General features: G+C 52.6%; 5 protein-coding genes across 6 annotated transcripts; 4 read left to right on the forward strand and 1 right to left on the reverse strand.

Moving 5' to 3' along the window:
• The first annotated feature begins 456 nt into the window (after positions 1-456).
• On the forward strand, positions 457-1,352 carry PV07_11601 (uncharacterized protein). The gene is made up of 3 exons (XM_016399054.1): positions 457-569; positions 628-717; positions 774-1,352. Exons 1-3 carry the CDS (start codon positions 548-550, stop codon positions 866-868), a joined length of 207 nt encoding a protein of 68 aa, XP_016243616.1. The 5' UTR covers positions 457-547; the 3' UTR covers positions 869-1,352.
• Positions 1,353-1,355: 3 nt separating this feature from the next.
• Positions 1,356-2,889, forward strand: PV07_11602 (uncharacterized protein). The gene is made up of 3 exons (XM_016399055.1): positions 1,356-1,685; positions 1,756-1,999; positions 2,050-2,889. The coding sequence occupies exons 1-3, from the start codon at positions 1,609-1,611 to the stop codon at positions 2,788-2,790; spliced, it is 1,062 nt and encodes a 353-aa protein (XP_016243617.1). The 5' UTR covers positions 1,356-1,608; the 3' UTR covers positions 2,791-2,889.
• A 126-nt stretch (positions 2,890-3,015) lies between these two features.
• On the reverse strand, positions 3,016-4,413 carry PV07_11603 (uncharacterized protein). The gene is made up of 2 exons (XM_016399056.1): positions 3,998-4,413; positions 3,016-3,941 (listed from the first exon to the last, which is right to left on the reverse strand). Exons 1-2 carry the CDS (start codon positions 4,062-4,064, stop codon positions 3,463-3,465), a joined length of 546 nt encoding a protein of 181 aa, XP_016243618.1. The 5' UTR covers positions 4,065-4,413; the 3' UTR covers positions 3,016-3,462.
• A 3,218-nt stretch (positions 4,414-7,631) lies between these two features.
• PV07_11604 lies at positions 7,632-15,745 on the forward strand. 2 transcript variants are annotated; one of them, XM_016399057.1, is made up of 3 exons: positions 7,632-7,977; positions 8,035-8,066; positions 8,139-15,745. In XM_016399057.1, the coding sequence occupies exons 1-3, from the start codon at positions 7,885-7,887 to the stop codon at positions 15,355-15,357; spliced, it is 7,344 nt and encodes a 2,447-aa protein (XP_016243619.1). In that variant the 5' UTR covers positions 7,632-7,884; the 3' UTR covers positions 15,358-15,745. The 2 variants fall into 2 exon arrangements, with proteins under 2 accessions (XP_016243619.1, XP_016243620.1); XM_016399058.1 differs by having other exon boundaries at positions 7,632-8,066.
• A 756-nt stretch (positions 15,746-16,501) lies between these two features.
• Positions 16,502-19,291, forward strand: PV07_11605 (uncharacterized protein). The gene is made up of 2 exons (XM_016399059.1): positions 16,502-16,928; positions 16,979-19,291. The coding sequence occupies exons 1-2, from the start codon at positions 16,656-16,658 to the stop codon at positions 18,986-18,988; spliced, it is 2,283 nt and encodes a 760-aa protein (XP_016243621.1). The 5' UTR covers positions 16,502-16,655; the 3' UTR covers positions 18,989-19,291.
• Positions 19,292-19,489: the final 198 nt, after the last annotated feature.

Below are 19,489 nucleotides of genomic sequence, written 5' to 3' on the forward strand. Positions count from 1 at the left end.
CGAGAGTCTCCGCGGGTTCATTGACGGGTTGCGTCCACATGTTAGAGTTCAGACACAGCGGTGTCAGATAGAAATTGAAGGGTGGCATATCGTGAAACCATACACCTAGACAGTTTGGTACAGTCCACCAGGACATCCACCCAAGTATTCATGAATCTTCCCGAGAATGTGCTCTGCTGATATGGGTGCCTCTTCTCCTGCCCTCAACCGCGGAATACAGCATCACCATTTACAACACAATTTTCGTCGGCGAGAGCGGTTTCGAGGCCAGCCTCTTTGGTTCAAGAAGATCAATGTATGCCGACGAGAATGGGAGTCGAAATGGAAGAGCGCAAAAGTTCAGCGTTTGACCAGAGAAATAAACGACGCAAACATGCCAAGACGTCACGTGTTTAGAATCCCTGTGGGCCTGGCCGTTCGAGACTGCGGCGGTGATTCTTCTCGAGGCCTTGTCCCATTTTTGCCTGACATTGCCAGACTTCCACAACCTCAACCTTGAAACCCCAATCGTTCGAGAACTAGCAGGGAGACCAGAACTCAATTGATCATGGGTGGACAAAGCAGAGAAGGTCGGTTCCCGCAAAGGACGAAGTGGTCTGACCAGCCTCTTTCTGACATTCTTCCCAGGCGGCAAAGTCAAGCCACTGAAGGCTCCAAAGAAGGAGAAGAAAGAAATGGACGAAGATGAAGTCGCATTCAAGGCCAAGCAAGCGGCAGGTACGAGAGATCCAATCCCGTTCTGTACCGGAGCAACGACTGAGCCATTTGCGCAGACGCGAAAGCCCGGAAAGAGATGGCCGACAAGGCAAAGGGGAAGGGCCCGCTGAACGCCGGCCAGCAGGGGATCAAGAAGAGTGGAAAGAAATAGATGGGGCGTGTACATGGCTTCCTTGTTTCGACGCCTGCAACGATTTATGATTCGGGAGCGCGGCGCAGATGGGTTGAGCTCGTTGATTGACTAGACCGGTGATGAGAGATCAAAATTCTGAACTGACCAGGAAAACCTCTATCGACGATATTTGCGCCTTGCGCTGGCATATTCCAGTTTCCTGTCCCCAAAGTCCATGCTGCTAACCTCCATCTGTGCCCTCTTTGTATTTCAATGATGCATTCTGGTCAAGTCAGCCTCGCGGCTTGCGGCAAAGCATCACCGAAGTGTTCCTGTACGATGATGACTAACTTGGATTCGTCTTAGAATCCTCCTGCCATCTCTATATCCTGAAGGAATGAAGGAACTCTGGTCCTCGATCAAAGTCTACACAGGGAATGCCGCGGAGGGAACTGAAGGCAGCAATGCAACTAGGATATCGGCAGGCTTGGCGGTATAGACTTGATTGATTTTGCCAAACCAACCCCCAAACAGTTTGCATTATACAGTCTTTTAAGTGGACTGCAAAACCTGAAAGCTGGTGTTGTTGGTTTGCAGTCGTGCTATCTGCTAACCGCAAGCTCCTCTCTCTGCCACACACTGCGTTTTCATCGTCGTCGCTCTTTCCATCCTTGGCTGGACCTCTTTCTTCATCCCAAGTTCTCTACCATCTCCTCACTGTGTCCCAGGTCTCAAGGAAACTATCGCCTTCTCAACATTGATACTCATTATCTCTCGTCATGGATGATTCATCTGGTCAACCACCCGAACCGCGCGAGGATCGCGGTCCGCGCATTCCTCCTGCAAAACTCTCAACGTATGCAGATGACTTTCCTCGGTGAATCTGGCAGAGAACGGAGCTGGAGGACTAACAGTATTCCGCATAGGATCAATCCCGACCCGACCATCTCCCTCTTCTTCAAGCCGACCAAAGGCTCCCCTCTAGTCCTCCTTGATGGCAAATTCTCGCGAGACGCCGCCATGATCTTCTGCGACCGCATTCGCCACGACCTGATGGACAACAATAGCAAATCCTTCACTATTGTCGGCGGGAACTGGAACGGACTCAAGGAGGTTTTGGCTTGGATCAAACAGTGTGTTGCCGAGCAGAGCATCGTCAAGTTCAAAGATGTAAATGACTTGTGGAAATCTAACGGGTTTAATGTTGACTTGTTCTCCAGCTCGACGACAATGCACCAGAGCTGTTCACCACCTACGCCAACGTTATCGTCTCTGCCCACTACCTAGGTATTCCGCCGCGTGACCTCTCTGATCATGTTCTCAAGCGAATGTCCGCCGTCGCCCGTAAGCGTCTCATGGGCTGGAAGGAAGTCGAATGGTTCTACACGACCTCTTTACTAGCGACGCTCCCCGACGAGAAAGAAAAGGCTGTTCGTGAGGTTGCTGCCGCTTCTGTGTTCTGGGCGTGGTGGAACGGCAAACTCGATGAGAAAGAAACCCCTGAGGAGATGATGACATTGAGCGTGTTGAGACAGGAGCACAGCAAGTTGGATCAGGATCTGCATGGTTGGTGTGAGAGGAACGAGGCAGAAGTGAGGAAGAAGTGGGAGGAGAAGGACAAACTCAAGAAATCCGGCGGTCGTGCGAATGGCCATCGTGGCGAAAATGGACATGCGGTTGACGGCACCAGTGGAAGCGGAAGCGGGGACGGAGGCGGATGGGACGAGCCAGCAGCGGTGACTTCCCCAGGGACTAACGGCTGGGACACCTTCAGCAGCGAAGGACCCCTGGGCCCGCCCAACTCGGTCGCCACCCAAGACTCCGGTGTCGACGTGGGATTTGGTGGTAAGAACATTCCTGCTTTGCCTCCTCTGGATGAAATGGACGGGATCAATGGTGCCGGCGGTGACTGGGCAGAGGAGGTCAGCGAGGTTACTCGGCTCAACAGTCAGCAGTGGTAGGACCCTGGGTACGGATCCGGAGACGGTGCACGTGCAGAAGTACGGACACAATAAGCCAACAATCCTCAACGAACTTGTCCAGAGGAGATGAGTGCACAATCCGAAACGCTGAGCTCTTCGGCAAGAGGCTGTGATGGCTTGCTTGTACGTTCTCCTGCTGTGAGCGAAGGTGAAAATGTACATGGAAAACGAGAAAGGCAAACGATGTGATAACACACATTGTGAGTGCAGGGAATAGGGCTGTTCACTGTGGTATGCTCTACCAATCAAAAGAGATCACTCAGTTTGTTCCAATAGGTTGAATTCCTCCTGAAGAGGTAGACAAGTCATTATCAAGAGGAACACATTATGCCCATGCAACAGATTTCCATGTTTGGTTTCGTCTCTATGTCCATGATCCCTATTTCCCTGTTGCCACTCGTGTGTTCCTCCTTCCCTTGTCCAAAAAATCCAACTCCCAAGTATGTGTAAATGAATGATTAAGAATGATCGTTTCCAACTTCCTGTCCCCATTTTCGACCAATTAAAAGAATGAAAAAGCCCTTCGTGTAGAAATCGCGGCGCCTGAAATGATAGCCTCATTGCCCGCTTGCCAATGCCAGAGTGGGAGCCATAGTCGAATATAAACTCGAAAGGCTCGCCAACATGCAAGACCACACTGTGGACACTCGCTTAAGTGCTGATGTTGGACAGCAGGGTGTTCACATTAGCGATGAGTGTGTTGATGAGGGTCTGGATGTTGGTCAAGGTGTCGTTGACAGTGCCGACGGAGATCAGGTTGTTCACCGTGTCGAGCAGAGTCTGGAGAGCGCCGTTGAGGTTGTTCAGGTCAGTCACATCGTCGCTGTTCAAGCTGGTGCCCGTGATACCGTTCATGTCGACAAGAAGGCCTTGAAGGGTCACGTAGGTGTTCTCAAGCGTGACATCATAGTCGGATGAGTCGGGGTCGACCACCAGTTCCTGGATGACCACGGTGAGGTTTTGGAGTGCCGCCAGAATGGGATCCAAGATCTGCTCCAAGGAGTCGACCAGGTCGTCAACGGTGTTGGCGACGTCATCAAGGACGTCAGAAAGGTCGAGCTGGGGAGCAGGAGCCCTGGCAGCGATGTCCTTGGCGGCCTCAACTGGCTTGAGGGCGGTGGAGGAAGAGGCTGGGCATGAGCTTAGTATGTGTTCGGGAAGTTCGACGTTGAGGTGGAGAACTTACCATCCAGAGGAAGAGCCAAGGCAGAGGCGGCCATGAAAAGGCCAGCGAAGATGGCTGAGCAGCGCATTTTGAATGTATTAGGCCGGTTGGAAGGGCTTGGTTTTGGTGGAAGATTAAGGGTTGGAAGAATTAGATCGTTTGCACGAAAGACTAAGGTGAGTATTGGATAGAAACGAGCGACTGTTGTATTAGTGTTGATGAGGATGAAGAAGTAGCTCTACAGTCGAGGGGACTGGCGACTTATATAGATCAACTTGCCATTCTTTGTAAACACCAATGTCGTGCACGAGATGAGTGTTTGAATAGGAGGGGCAACCAGACGCGTCGGTCGTGCACGCTCGCCTAAAACTCTGCTAGATCGCGATATACAGAATTGAGATTCGCTGTGGCAGATAAAGACATGATTTGCCGCAGATCACCCTAGTTGCTGTCAAGGATGAGCGACAAGGCTTGATTTCTTAATTCCCAGCCTTCTGAATCGGGATGGATCTGCCTCCCTTAATCCTTATCCGACCCAAGCACCCGACCTGGGTGATCGACGTGGTGGATCAGGTGCGCCAAATATCAGGGGCTGGTGGCGGCGAACTCGGGCTCACGGACCAAAGCCTCCTCCGACGATTGGCTGTCGAATCGATAAACGACGAGGCTGAAGCTCGCCAGCATGGCCAGTTTCACGGAAACTTTCACCGAATACGAGACCGGTGGCGTCTGCTGGCGGCAAGATTGAGTCTGGGAGGCGCAAGAATATTGAACTCCTCGACAGCTGAAAGTTGCTGACACAGAGATGATATTGGCGATCAGCCACGCTTGGCATCTGCTGCACTGACCAGATCTGCCTGCAGCATCGCGTTCGCACAACTGAATCGCTTCTTGGCAAGCTAATCAGGCGCCATGTTGTGGAGCGTATGCGGAATGAACAAAGATCAGGAGTGATTGCGGCTCTCGATGGAGAATGAAGTCACACAGTCGCGTTCCTTTGACAAGGACTATTGAAAGCATGCTCCGGGCATGCAGGAAGATTGAGATCACGCGCAGCACTGGATTGAGAGGCCAATCTCTCGCGGCTGATCACTCTGGCAACTGCTTTAAGTCCAGGAGTTCCTATTGCTCCAGCCTGTCGATCTTCTATTGCAATATGCAAGTGGCAGGCACTCTCTCTTGAAGTTGATGGCGACTTGAACAAAACATCCACAGCTCATCTGTAGCAGCGACGCAGGGGTTGCGCTCTGCTGAGCGGATTGTGCCGGACTGGATGGGCCTCGTTGATGCTGAAGTGGCCGGGAGCTGGGAATGGGAGCTTTGCGGTGTCTTACAGGAAACTGATCGACGTGTTGGGTGTCAGGGAGGTGGGTTCTTGAGGACCATTTGATGACTGCTGGACTCTGTGTCTGCCTTCGGGGGGTGTTTCTGCGGTGCAACCAAGACAAACGTGTACTCACCTAACACCAGTCAGTGACAGAAAACAGGCTGGGCGAGAGTGAAAGCACTCACCCAAGGATGAACCAGTTTGTCGATGTTAACGATGGGCAATGTGCCCAGAGTCTCGAGATCGAAATGTTGACTGAAGCTGAGGTTGGAGTGAGAGAAAGCCGCAGGTTCGCGCTTTCCACCACACTCGGTGGTATTCCACCTGGGCAGCGGTTTCCTCAGCCGGCAGCAACACAACTCGTCACTTCTTACAGACTGACGGACTCGCCATCTCCTGAATGTGTGGCCTTGACCTTGCTATGTGACAGTCTGCATCATCTCCTTCTAATCTATCGCCAGCCGAGACATTCACCTACGTCAGGATGATTCCGTCTTTTCTCTCACTCTCGTTTGTGCCTCTGGTCGTGCTCATGCACTTGTGCCTTTGCCTCTGTGACCTCAATCCTCGTCAATCATGTGGCTCGGGATATGATCTCTGCTCACCTGATGGAGCGTCTACTAGGGACGTGCCTGAGATTGGTCCTGGATTGGCCCGGTTGTACCTCAATCTCATCCAAACAGTCAACCCTCAGCCTGCGCCAGTGCATATCGTCTCGTCCGAAATGGAAACAGTTCCTGCGCATCGAGCAAGAGAAATTCCAGGGAGTCTATGCTGTAAGCCCAAGCTCTCGAGGACAGTCATCCAGTACAATGAACTGATTCTGATCAGGTGCCGCAACGACGCAGTGCCTTCTTGTCCTCAGCTACAACGTGCCATTGTGCTGGGTATCTCTCTCTTCTCTCCTCTCTTCAATCCTGGACTCATGCTTGGTGTTTTTAGGACAGGTTCACCACGGATTATTACCTTCCCGACGGCTCATATGGTTCGATTAGTTCCGGAAATTATACCACTCCCAACGGGGACTATGCAAACCTGATCACGGGGAGCTACCGATTGGCGAATGGGCAGACGGGAAACATCTACCAGGGAGACACGCTTGAGGAACCAAACACCTCAACGTTGCCGATGCCAACCCCGTGGACCAGTAAAGGAGTTGGCTCAGCGATACCAGCGAGTGAGGTAGGAGCTCAACCAACCTCTAATTTCTCAAGCATACCGCCGTTGCCCACCCTCACCACGAGCTCTGCGGGAACTGATGGCAGTGACTTGGCCACCATGACAACTCTGTCTGGGAGCAACACGACTTGGAGTAGCACGCCACCGCCATCCATCCCAACCAAGCCACCCCAACCCAGTATCACGCCTCCGATCACGAACATTGCCTTCAGACAATATCTTAATGGCTTGAATCACCTGTGGACGATGATTATGACCATTGTGGCTGTCACACTCCTTGTGTCACACGAATGAGAGAGACAAAATGAGGCATCTGTAACATACATGGAAAGAGCGATCTGGTGTCAAATTGCTATCATGTGGCTGGAGATAGCCGGGCTGGGACGATCCGGCTTGCTGACTGTGGAGTCATCTGGACCCAGGAACACAAATTGGTGGACAGATGATGGATGGAGCACAAGAAGATCAAATTCTCTACCTGCAGACGACAACCACTGCAACAATGTTGGAGGACGATAAGTGTTGAACAGATGCTGTGCATGGTCCTTTCCTTTTGGGCCTCGTGGGGCTCTACTGCTCTCCTTAGCCCTATATCAGTAATCTTGCCTATCTGATCAAAACAACAAAAAGAAGCAGCCGAGTCAGCGCCGCGATTGTACTAATTTATATCTGCTCCGTACATGCATCCTACCAAAAATCGCCGACTCGACCCCGTGCTCGTTATCTGCACCCCTCAGGGTCCCTTTAGCGGGGCATCTGGATGGCAACCGAGGACCCTGACCAGCACGGCAACGGCAGTTAGTTGAGCTTTGGTTGGTGGTGTCCCTCTATCTGTTGGCCTACGGTTTTTTGCCTGCGGCCGGTGCTCAAAGCTCGACCCCGACCAACCGCTGCCTAACTGACCTGTGACTGTGCCTCCGCGAGCCGTGTGCTCATCTCCTTCTGCCACCAGGGTCTGCGATGTGGTGTGACCGCCGCCAATTGTTCTGCGACGCTGCTGCTTACCCAAGCCCCAGAAGCCCAGAAGCCTAGAAGCCCGGCCAGCCCACCAGCCCCCCCTCAAACCGCCCGCTTCCTCGCCCTTGCCCAAATAGTAATTGCTTAACGCTTAATCATCATCGACCACGCACACTCACCACTTTGGTGCCTCTCGCTCGAAGATCGTGCAGACGATCCCGACATCCATTTCCAATCTTTCGTGTCTCGACTCCTTTACCGGGATCTTTCCTTTCCCTCCGCTTTCCATCAACACATGCCTCGCCATCGTCCTCAACGCCGCAATTGAGGTTACCGTCTCTGCTGTCGCTCCCGCGGATATTGGCTGCCTCCACTTTGAGAGCCTAGACCACTTGATTCCTGCAAAATGACATGACCGCACACGTCACGCCCTCAGTACGAGAAAATGGACGAAATCTTGGGCGAAGACCTGCCCATCGCGCCGGCCAGGCTCTTCGAACGTCTGTCCCAAGTCCCGAATTATACTTGGGATCGCTCGGTATATTTGACAATGATTTGAAACACGAGATGAATGCTGATTCGGGGTTGATTGCAGTTCGTGCCGTTCCACACCAGCTACGATCACTGGTGAGTTCCCCAAAGCGCCCGATCTCGAGAATTCGCAACATTCGAAAACTAACCTATATTCGCTCCGGACAGGCATGTCTACGGCGTCCTGCACAATCCAGAGGTCGTCAACCCGCGCGAGTCAATCAGTACCCTAACCAGCTTTTCCGCCCTGTCCGGTTCCACCAGAAGCTCCCCGAAACTCGATCCTCATCGTCCCGCACTTCGACACCATCATTGGAGTAGTATTAGCGGTACTTCAACCGACAGTGAGAATTTGTCCTCCAAAGGCGACCCGGACCCGATATGGATGCCTGTGGTGGCGCGCATCAGCACGCACGTGTTGCGTCTAGAAAGAGAGTTCTATTATAACCAGGCTATCGTGAAGGATGCCGATCCAGAGTGCGAGCATACCATCCGACCGATCGAGATCTTCAAACTACCTACCACGCCAGGCGATACCCGGCCCATAGTCGTCTGCGTATACGAAGCTCCCGGCAAAAATTATCTGCGGGAGGTTCTGGACATGGGGCCAGCGTTCTATGGCCTCAATAACCACAGGATGAGTGTCGCGGCCGACGGGACCCCCGGAGAGAGGATACCACTTCAGGCATTTCTAGATTTCGCCGTCGGTGCCGCGGAGACGCTTGAGCTGTTGCATCACGGCGCCAATAGCGTCCATGGAGAGGTTCGCTCAGACACTTTCCACTGGAACCGGGAAACAGGGACCGTCAAACTGGCTAATGGTGGGAACGGGCCTCGAGCTTTCGAAAATCTGCTCTCGAGTGAAGGGTGGGCCAACCTCAGCCGTGAGATCGGGGTCAAGAACAAACTGCATTTTATTGCTCCTGAGCAAACCGGGCGGTTACCAGCGGAACCCGACAGTCGCACAGATATCTACAGTTTGGGGGTTCTCTTTTGGACATTGCTCACCGGACAACCCGCCTTTGATGCAGAAACTCCTATCGACATTGTCCAGCGTGTTCTCACGCACCGTCTTCCCTTGGTCACCGCAATACGCATGGATGTTCCTGATGCTATTGCACATATCATTGCAAAGATGACCCAGAAGCAAATGGATGAGCGATATCACTCAATGAGCGGTCTCAGGTATGACTTGGTACAGATCCAGAAGTTTTTAGGCGAAGGCGATCAGGAAAAGATCAAGAACTACAAGGTTGGGCAACGAGATGTCTCGTCATTCTTCATTCTGCCAACCAAACAATTTGGCCGACATGCCGAGACGGAACGTATCACCAAGATTATTGATAAGGCTCACAAGCGGCACAGTTCGTCTGGCACGAGGCCATCCCCTTCGCAACATGGTCTCTTGAGTGCCGGGTCCAATTCCTCCGTTTCGGACAGTCGCGTGGATGGAGCTGAAGAAGCCCCGGGTTCTGATGATTCAAGCTCATTTGGTTTCCGTGAGTCTCGCAGTAATTCCACCACCATTGGATTGGATGGTGTCCATACTCCAGGATATGGTAACAAGACCAACCTGCTGGGAAAGCGTCCTCGCGGCATCGTCGATTCCAGAATCACACCCCTGGACGTCTTATCCGACCGGGACAGCAATTTCTCGGGGGGCTTGCAACCTGCAAATGATATGCTACCTGGGATGATGACTCGAAGAAGAAACAGTCACAAGTATAAGCGACGGTCAAAGGCCGAAGTCATAACCATCCTGGGGCCGGCTGGAGTCGGCAAAACTGCCCTGATCAAGGCCGTGCAACCTGTCATCCGTCGCCATGGTTATTTTGCACTCGGCAGATTCGACAGGGCTCGGCCTTCTCCTTTTGAACCACTGATCAAGGCCATGGCAAGTCTCTTCCGTCAGATATTCTCCGAGAAAGATGTCAATACGCCATATCACGAGCATCTTCGAGCCCATGTGACGCCCTTTTGGCCAATCCTCCACTCAATGTTAGATCTACCTTCCACTTTGCTTGATGTTACTGTCCTCTCCAAGAAGCTCTTGGTGAAAACCGATACCACAAATCAAAGCGTCAACACCGAGGTTCCGACGATCGACAGTGGTGGTCCGAAGACGCATACAATTCCACCTCACCATGGAACGTGGGACGCCAACGACTTTCTACGTGGCCCAGCAAACACCAAATCCATTCGACTCATCAACACGTACATGGACGTCTTACGCACAATCTGCACAGGGAAGTTGATCTGTGTCTGCTTAGACGACCTACAATATGCAGATAGTGAATCCATCGAACTGCTGATGCATATCATCAAAGCGAAGGTGCCGGTTGTGCTTATGTTGTCGAGCAGAGTGGAGGATGGAAACGTTCCTGAACCGACGGTCAAACTTCTCGATCTCGATTCTACCAACAAGATCGAATTGGCCAACTTGCGCGAAAGGCATGTCTTCGAGTATGTAGCAGCAACAATGTCTCAACCTGTGGAGACGGTCTTACCACTTGCGGCCGTTGTCTACGCCAAGTCGGAAGGAAATCCGTTCCTCGTCAAGGATATTCTCCAAACATGCTATCAACGGAACTGTTTATGGTATGATTGGAAAGAATCAGGCTGGCAGTTTGATCTAGACAAGATTTTCAATGAGTTCAGCACTGAAGGCTGCACGGACAATGGGTATCTGACCCGCCGGCTGCAGGAATTGCCACCCGCCGCAAGGTCGATCCTTGCATGGGCTTCTTTGATCGGGACCACCTTCTCCTTCAAACTGATTCAGTCCATCATGACCGGGGATTTCTTCTACAGCAGCGGAAGAGATCAAACGCATGATGCAACCTGCCCCAAACGTGCCAAGTTATTCAATCTATCGGAGACTGACTGCATCAATGGACTTCAACAACTGGTCAACATGTACATAATAAATCCAGGTGAGACCGACGACGAATTCCGCTTTGCACATGGGCGATACTTGAAAGCGGCGAACGAAATGCGCGAGTGTCAGAACACGACCAAGATGCATTTCATCATCGCGCAAGCTATGATGACGTACCTCAGCCAGTGCAAGTATAATTTGTACCCTTTGGCACGCCACATTTGTCTGTCTGCAGAAATCGTGAAAGAGAGGATCCCGACTCGGATGCGTTACCGCGATGTCCTTTGGCGAGGAGCGCAGAAGGCAATCGAAACCGGCGCGAAGGCTACGGGCCTTTGGTACTACAGGACAGCGCTTCAACTGCTGCAAGATGACAAGTGGAACACGGACGACCCAGATGTCTTTTATGACGAAACTCTCCAACTTCACGTTAATGCCGCTGAAATCATGTATCTCCAGGGAGAGGAAGCGGAGGCTCTGGGACTTCTAAACGAGACATTCGCTCACGCAAAGTGTTCGGCCGATAAAACTAGGTCTTTCATCCTGAAAGGACGTGTCCTGGCTTCTCAAGGGAAGTTCATCGAAGCATTCATGAGTCAAAGAGAATGTCTGGCAGAGCTAGGCCTTCCTCTACCAGAAACGACCTGGGAGGAATGTGACGCTGAATTCAAGAAGCTAGAGCTCAGACTACAACAACTTGACAAGGAGGCGCTTCTGACGGCTCCATTGAGCGAAGACAAGACCGTAATCGCCCTTGGTACCGTCCTCTCCGAAGCGCTTGGCGCTCTCTACTGGTCGAATGCTTTGCTCTGGTACCAGCTCGTTATTGCTTATGTCAATGCAATTCTCGATCGTGGCGTTTTTGTTCAGGCTGGAGTTGGCTTTACCATGCTTGGTGCTGCTGCTATCGGCCGTTTCAAGGACATCGAGTTGGGCTTGTCTTATGGTGATATTGCACAAGAATTCTACACCATGTTTGACGATGCCTGGACACGAGGCAGAGGTTGGACTCTGTACACCCTTTTTATTGGCCATTACCAGACTCCGGTGCGAAACCTTCTCCCTATTCTTGATAGCGCACTCGAATATTCATTGTCGTCCGGGGACAAGTTTGTCAGCATCCTTAACATTGGGGCCATGGCCCTTTCAAGATTTTGGGCAGGACAGGACCTGGCAGAGGTGGAGGCTTTCTGCACCTATGGTCCAGAAGAGTTTGATGACTGGGACAAAGATCGGCGAGGTGGGACCCTTTTGACTGTGATCAGACAAGTGTCACGGGCGCTGCAAGGAAAGACTATAGCAGCGGACGCCGCCACTCTTCTCGATGATGAAGATCATCAGACCGAGTCATGGTTGGTCGATTGTGGCAAGTACGCCGCAAATGCGCAACGTTCTTGCGACATATTCCACGCTTTGTCGCTTGTGGCTTACCATCTGATGGGATACCATGAGTATGTCGTCAAAAAGGGGAGAGAGTTGATCGCGGGAAGTCTTGACGAGCTTTGGTCTAACAGACCCGCTTGTGGCACCCGCTTCTACCTAGGTCTGTCTCTCATCGCGCTTGCAAAAGAGATGCCGGAAGAAGAACGAGGACCTTACATCGAAGAAGCAAAGGAGATGAAACGCTTTATCGATGACTGGGGAAAGGTCAACGACGTGAACTACTTTGCCTGGTCCAGGATACTTGACGCCGCCATTTCCGACGTAACCCGAGTCTACTACAACGTCATTTCCAACCTCGAGATGGCTATTGACCATTGCCAAGTTCACGGCTTCGCAATGGAGGAGGCACTGGCAGTGGAAATGCAGGCCGACTTCCTACTTTTGCGCGGAGCAAAGAGAGCCGGCAAGGTGATGATTCAAGAAGCCATCGCCGCTTGGAACAGAATCAATGCGGCAGGGAAAGCTCGACAGCTTCAAGAGAAACATGAGTGGCTGATCAAAACCGCCACCACCTCGAGGACCATGGACGCTACTACTCAAACACAGGATTTGCATTCATTAAACGTCGGCGAAGATGCACAGATCCAGAACAAGCGCGAGTATACAAACCAATGGGTGCAACCGAAAGCCGCGGTCGCGACCCAAACACCTCAAGACGTCCCTGGCCTAGGCCTTGACATCCTAGATTTAACGTCTATCCTGGAATTCTCCCGCGTTATAAGCTCAGAGCTCCAAATCAACAACCTGCTATCCAAGATGATTTCAGTCATCCTGGAATCGGTTGGTGGCCAAGCAGAATTCTGCGCAATCGTCATCGACTCCGAGGATCAAGGATGGTGTGTTGCCGCAAGCGCAGACCACGAGACAGGTGTCAAGACTTACCCTGACGGGATTCCTTTCTCGGAGGTCGACGATCAGGCCGCCCAGCAGATCACCCATTATCTCCTCCGGACTAAAGAAACTGTCTTTGTGCACAATGTGCTCGAAGATGATCGATTCTCCAATGTAGGAGATGCCTACTTGGCAAGGAACCCTCATGGACGGTCAATCATTGCCATACCTATCATCCAAGCTGATCATTTGATGGGTGTCATCCATCTCGAGGGGCGGCCAAACGCCTTCACGCAGCGCAACATGATCGTCCTCAACCTTCTCACAAACCAAGTCGCCATCTCACTGGGCAACGCACTTCTCTACAGAAAGGTTCGCAAAGTTAGCGCATCGAACGCGAGCATGGTCGAGTCTCAGAAGCGAGCCCTCGTGGCAGCGCGCGAGGCCGAAGCTAAAGCCAAGAAGGCGGAGGCCGAAGCTATGCACAATGTCAAATTGAAGGAGGAGGCCGCTAAAGCGAAGTCAATCTTCCTCGCCAACGTCAGTCACGAACTTCGAACTCCCCTTAACGGCGTGATCGGCATGTCTGAATTGCTCAAGGGTACTCCTTTGAGTAAAGATCAAGAGCAATATGCGGACAGCATTCGAGTGTGTGCGGATACATTACTAACGGTCATCAACGACATTCTGGATTTCTCTAAGCTCGAGGCCGGCAAGATGCAGATGTTTACGGTTCCTCTGAATTTGAAAGAGACCATCACCGAGGTGGTGCGGGCACTAGCATACACCAACCAGGAACATGGACTGAAGACCGTCGAAGACCTGCAGATAGACGATAACTTGGTCCTGGGTGATCCAGTCCGCCTCCACCAAATTTTCATGAATCTCCTAAGCAATGCCTACAAATTCACTCCCAAGGGCTCGGTCACAGTCAGGGCTCGGAAGAATGCCGAAACGAGAGACAGGGTCAAGATTACTTGCTCCGTTGCCGATACTGGTATCGGGATCACGCAGGAGCAGCTCACGCGGCTGTTCCAACCTTTCTCGCAAGCCGACTCGTCGACGGCGCGTTCGTATGGGGGTAGCGGCCTTGGTCTCAGTATCTGCAAGGCCATGATAGAAAACGTGCTCGGCGGTAAGATCTGGATTGAATCAACGCCCGGCATCGGCACGACGGTTTCATTCACGCTTACATTTCACAAGGCACCGAAGAACAGCAGTGTGCCCAGTGAAATTCCAATCTCGGCCAAAGATCCAGACCCGATGGCGAATTGGTCGCAGTCGGCCAGTCCTGAGACAGAGCAGAAGACTTACAGTTTCTGTGACCTGAGCAAGGTTCCCCGCGAGGAATTGCGTGTTTGTATTGCCGAAGACAACCAGATCAACCGAAAAATTGCCATTTCGTTCGTCAATCGGCTTGGCTTGAAATGTGAGGCTTATGAGGATGGGAAGCAAGCTTACGACGCTTTGCAAGCCAAGAGTAAAGAAGGGAAGCCATTCCACCTGGTTCTCATGGATGTCCAGATGCCTGTGCTGGACGGATACGAAGCGACCAAAGCAATCAGAGCCGATCCAGATCCCAACGTAAGTCGAGTTCTGATCATCGCCATGACGGCTTCGGCAATTCGTGGCGACCGAGAGAAGTGTCTTGAGGCCGGGATGAACGACTATCTTGCCAAGCCAGTCCGGCAGACTGCTCTGAAAGCTATGCTAGACGAGTATCTCCACAGAACCAAAGTCCCGACAGAGACCTCGGCCAAGAGCCCTGATCCCAACCCGGCCACTGTCGATAGCGCCAACGGTTTGGTTCAAGACGGCAACAAATCACCCAACTCGACTGCAAATGGCGAACCAAATGGCGAACAACCACCAATGAGCCCGACAGAAAGACCGAAGTTGCGACGACCGTTCAAGAGAGTAATGAAGAAAGTCGAAGCCAGCATCGCAGAGGTCAGCGAACAGGCAAACAAGGATTCTGAGACCTCGGTTGCAGAGAATAAGGGAGATGAGAAGCCCAGTCCTCCGAGTGGCAAAAGAGAAACAGACGAACTAGGGAAGATCACCTCCGAGCAGGTTGCTCCCAAACCAGCGCTCCACATTGGTATGTCAGCCGCCAATGGGCACGTCAATGGTGAGGTGAATGGAACAGTTCACGGCATAGAGGAGTCGGTGCCACCACTGATATTGACGGAACGATCAGCAAACGCAGACCATACGAAGGCGGAACCCTCTTGAAGAGATGGGAAGGACATTCTTTAGACGCCTGGGGTTTGGCATGATGATATGATGACAGCGTGCGGTGTACGGCGTTATGAAGATAGAAGGGAGAGCTGGAACGGCGGCGACCCGCCATTATTGTTGCATCGACCGGCGCCAGCTGACTAGGTTTATTCTTGCATTTATTCTTGGGGACATGGACTGTGCACATCGCACGTTTTTCCGTGGTCCTGGGCCTTGGGTGGAAATACTTTTCGTACAGGTGCATATAGTGCTTAGCTGGGGGGGTTGGGAATACCTCGACGCCGCTGCCACGGCGACTTGTGGTGGCGTGTAGTAGCTATGCGTCGTTTCCTCCACAGGGAATGATGAAGACTTCTGTTCCATCCAACCTGAAATAACCGAGAGTCTGTGTCCCAGCGACTCATCTCATAACCGCCGTCGAGGCCCGGTTCCAAAATAGACTAGTGGGCCAAGCATGAGGTTGAGTCCCAGCCAATCACGTCGATGTGCAGCCTCGCCTCCGCTTCATCTTCAAACCACTGCAATTTGCGCCGACAAGCGCGAGGAGACGGCTCTCAGCTTGTGCGACTCGCCCAGCGGCCATCCATATCTCTGTCCGCGGCCGAGCTCTGAAGCCTGACAAGATCAGACACAGCCTCAATAGCGGACTCTGAGGTTCCAGTTCCCGCCGTCCACTTATGTGTTACTGTGCACGACTGGGCATTCTTGTTCTTCCCGACCAAGACACGGCTCCTGATCCGTTTCGAGTGTCCTAATACAGGCTATTTTGAGGGACATAGACGTGGATCCTGAGCTCTACTGGATGTCGCTCGAGAGCCCATCTCTGTTTCAGCCTTCTCGCCGTCAAACCCGTGTCTCTCCATTCTTGGTGCTGAGGGCGATGACCACTCGTCCGATTTTGATCCACAACCGCAACAGTATGTCACTTGCCTGTTGCGCGCGCCATTTGTCTACTCGCCTTCAGAATGTCTTGTAGGTGGACCCGCTACGGCAAACCCTCATGGTTACCAGTTGATGCATGGCCGCTACATGGTCTGCATTCCGGAAGCAGTTCGAGGTGAGACTCAACCCGCGCTCTTGCGGATACAAAAGGCTTCAATTTTTCCTCGAGGATGTAGCAAATCCTATCTTCGCCCATCACAAAGTCTTCGCCTCTTGTACCTTACTTTCTCTTTTTTTTCCTTGCCGTCTTTCGCTTTCCACATTCGCTTTCCGGGAGAAGTCTATCGTTTACAACACAGCCAGGTCCGCTCGTTCAAATATCCTTGTTCTGTTACATCATAATCGCCGCCATGAAATCTGCATTGACTGCCGGTCTCGTGGCCATTGTCTGGCTCATGCAGCAGGCTGCTGCAACAAGCTGGGGCGATTCGCCAACCTTTTCCAGCGTTTCAAACACCGACAACAACTGCACCACTGATCAGCAGAGTGGGTTTGATTGGTCTGGTCTGCCAACAGGTTCATTCAATAATTACGGAGGATTCGGCTTCAGTGGATTTTCCTGCCAGGACTCCTTTCAACCCAATGCAAAGAAAAGATCGCTTCGCATTCGCGATGATTTCCAGGCAAGAAAAGTCTCCCGAGCCTCAAGGAATGGTTACTGACCCATGGCCAGTCTAAATGCATTCAAGGCAAAGTGAGCAAATCTTCGAACAGTGGTCCCAACTTCTCTTGCGCCCAAGAGGACCAGTTCTCGATCACTCACATGCAGGTTTCGGTTTCCTTTGACACCGACCTGGACTTCATCTTCTCTATGCCTGATGGGTCCACTTGCAAACATACCGCATCTTGCAGCGCAAGCGGTACCACTGTGGAGAACACGCAGTGTGGTGGTGCGAAATCCGTGTCCTTCCAGATGCCTCCCAGCAGCAACAGCAATGGTTGCGACATCGGTATTCACTCCATTGGCTTCGACTGCAACTCCTCGTCGTCCTCTTCCTCGTCTTCTTCGACAACCACAGCTCCCACCACTTCGACCACCAGCACCCCTGTCTTTACAACTACAACTCCCGTGGTGACTTCGACCTCCCAAATTGAAACCACCACGACTACGTCAAAGGTCGATACGACGACCACCTCTCAGGTGATCCCAGTCACAAGCAGCTCGACTACAACCACTTCTTCCACTGAGCAGGTTACCACAAGCACCACTTCTCTTCCGGATTCAACTACAACCACTCCTCAGCAAACTTCAAGCACTACCACGACCTCTCCTACCGAACAGAGCTCGAGCTCTTCGACCACCACTACAACCACACCCCAGGGAACTCCCGACACCACCACAACTACATCTTCTATTGCACAGACCACGAGCTCTTCGACCACACCGAGCCAGCAGACGACTACCACCTCAGCCACTGTCACTACTACAACGGCTGACACAACGCTTGGAACAAGCTCAACCGAGACCACAACTGACGTGATCACGACGGAAATTGTGGTGACGACACTCACCACATGTCCCGTAACCAACACGCGCACAAGTGGCACTGAAACGGTGACTGAGACCACCAACACTATCTCGACAATCACAATCACCTCGACCTCAACGGTCTGCACTCGTTGCAATAGGCCTCCTCCTTCGACCTTGTCTACAGTTACACCTCCTCCTGCTACGACGGAGACGCCTCCAACATCTTCGTCTTCAGAGACGCAACCCCAAAGCCCGCCATCTTCATCACCTGCTTCACCCCCACTGTCTCAGTCATCGCCGCCGTCACAGCCTTCTACCCCGCCTTCCTCATCTTCGGCATCGTCGTCTCCACCAGCCGCTCCACCAGCACAGCCAACCTCTCCTTGCCCCTCAGTGCTACCGTCCTGCTTGAACACGTGGCTTAGCCTCGTGCCCAAATGCGCCTCAAATTCTGATACGACGTGCTTCTGCCCTTCCCAGCAATTCATCAGCTCTGTCCAACAATGTGTCTCCGCTTGGGGGGCGTCGGATGACGAGGTCACTGCGGCGCTGTCTTACCTAGCAGGGATTTGCGCCGATTTTGTCCCGCAAAATCCAGGCATCTGTACTGGTGTGCCAAGTACCATCACTCTTGTGCCTACGCCTGCCCCTACTGGGTCGGCAACAGAAACAGTCGGAACGCAGGTGCAGACAGGGACTGCTACGGTTACCAATGGCAACGGCCGCGGACCAAGACCTTCTCTTTCTGACTCAGGCTCCGGGGCAAGCAATGGTGTCTCTGCACCCTCTCCGACCCCACCGGTGGCCTTCCCCGTCACCACCGTGACGTTCACACACACTGCTTCTGGGAGTACGATCACAAGCGCGGTGACGGTGCCGCAGGTTACCTTTGTCACGGTTCAACCCACCGGGCCTGCTTCTTCGCCTGCAGGCGGGAATAGTGGCAATGGCAATGGTGGAGGTCCAGCAGAGGTCGGATTGGTGCCCATGCCCACCGCAGCCCCCACCAGCGGATCTGCCTCTGGAGCTGGAGCTGGAGCCGGAGGAGCTGAAGCAGCAGCCACAAGTTTCGTCCCTACGCCGACGGGCTCGAGCATAAGCGCCATCACACCCTCAATCACACCAGACATCTTTACCGGCGCAGCAACCAGGCAGAGCATCGCGTGGGGCATTCTTGCTGGGGCATTGGGTCTCCTTGCATTCGTGGTGTGATGGAAATGATACAAGGCAACTTGTTCGGCATCTGAGGGGGGGAAGGATGAAGAAAGCATATCTGTATATCTTAGGGGCGTTGGGATGGACTTGAAAAGAGTTGCACGGTAAATAACAGGACATTTTTCAGCACTATCTGCAGGACTTCTGTAATAATCGCATGCATAGCAGGGTTTGGGATACGGAAAGGGAAAGGAACGATGTTGCATACTCTACTATTGAGATACATAGACCCACGGGAAATACCTCTCCCATGGCTTCTCGAGCGCTAATGCCCTCTACCGAAACATCACTTCAGCGGCGGAGCTCGTCTTTCAATCTAGCTGAGCCATCCAGCTGGGTTTCTCGCAGTGCACCACCTCGCGCAGAGATCAACGGCCCTCCAGCTATTCCGTGCGTAGGTCCAAGCGAGAAGCCCCGACTTCTTCTCGCGCCAGAGTTTGATATCGACCATTGTGCCGGCGGGGGCTGTATATGAGGGACTTTTGTAGAGGGATTTCC

Source organism: Cladophialophora immunda (assembly GCF_000835495.1).
Source record: "Cladophialophora immunda strain CBS 83496 unplaced genomic scaffold supercont1.7, whole genome shotgun sequence".
In the NCBI taxonomy this organism is placed as follows: domain Eukaryota; kingdom Fungi; phylum Ascomycota; class Eurotiomycetes; order Chaetothyriales; family Herpotrichiellaceae; genus Cladophialophora; species Cladophialophora immunda.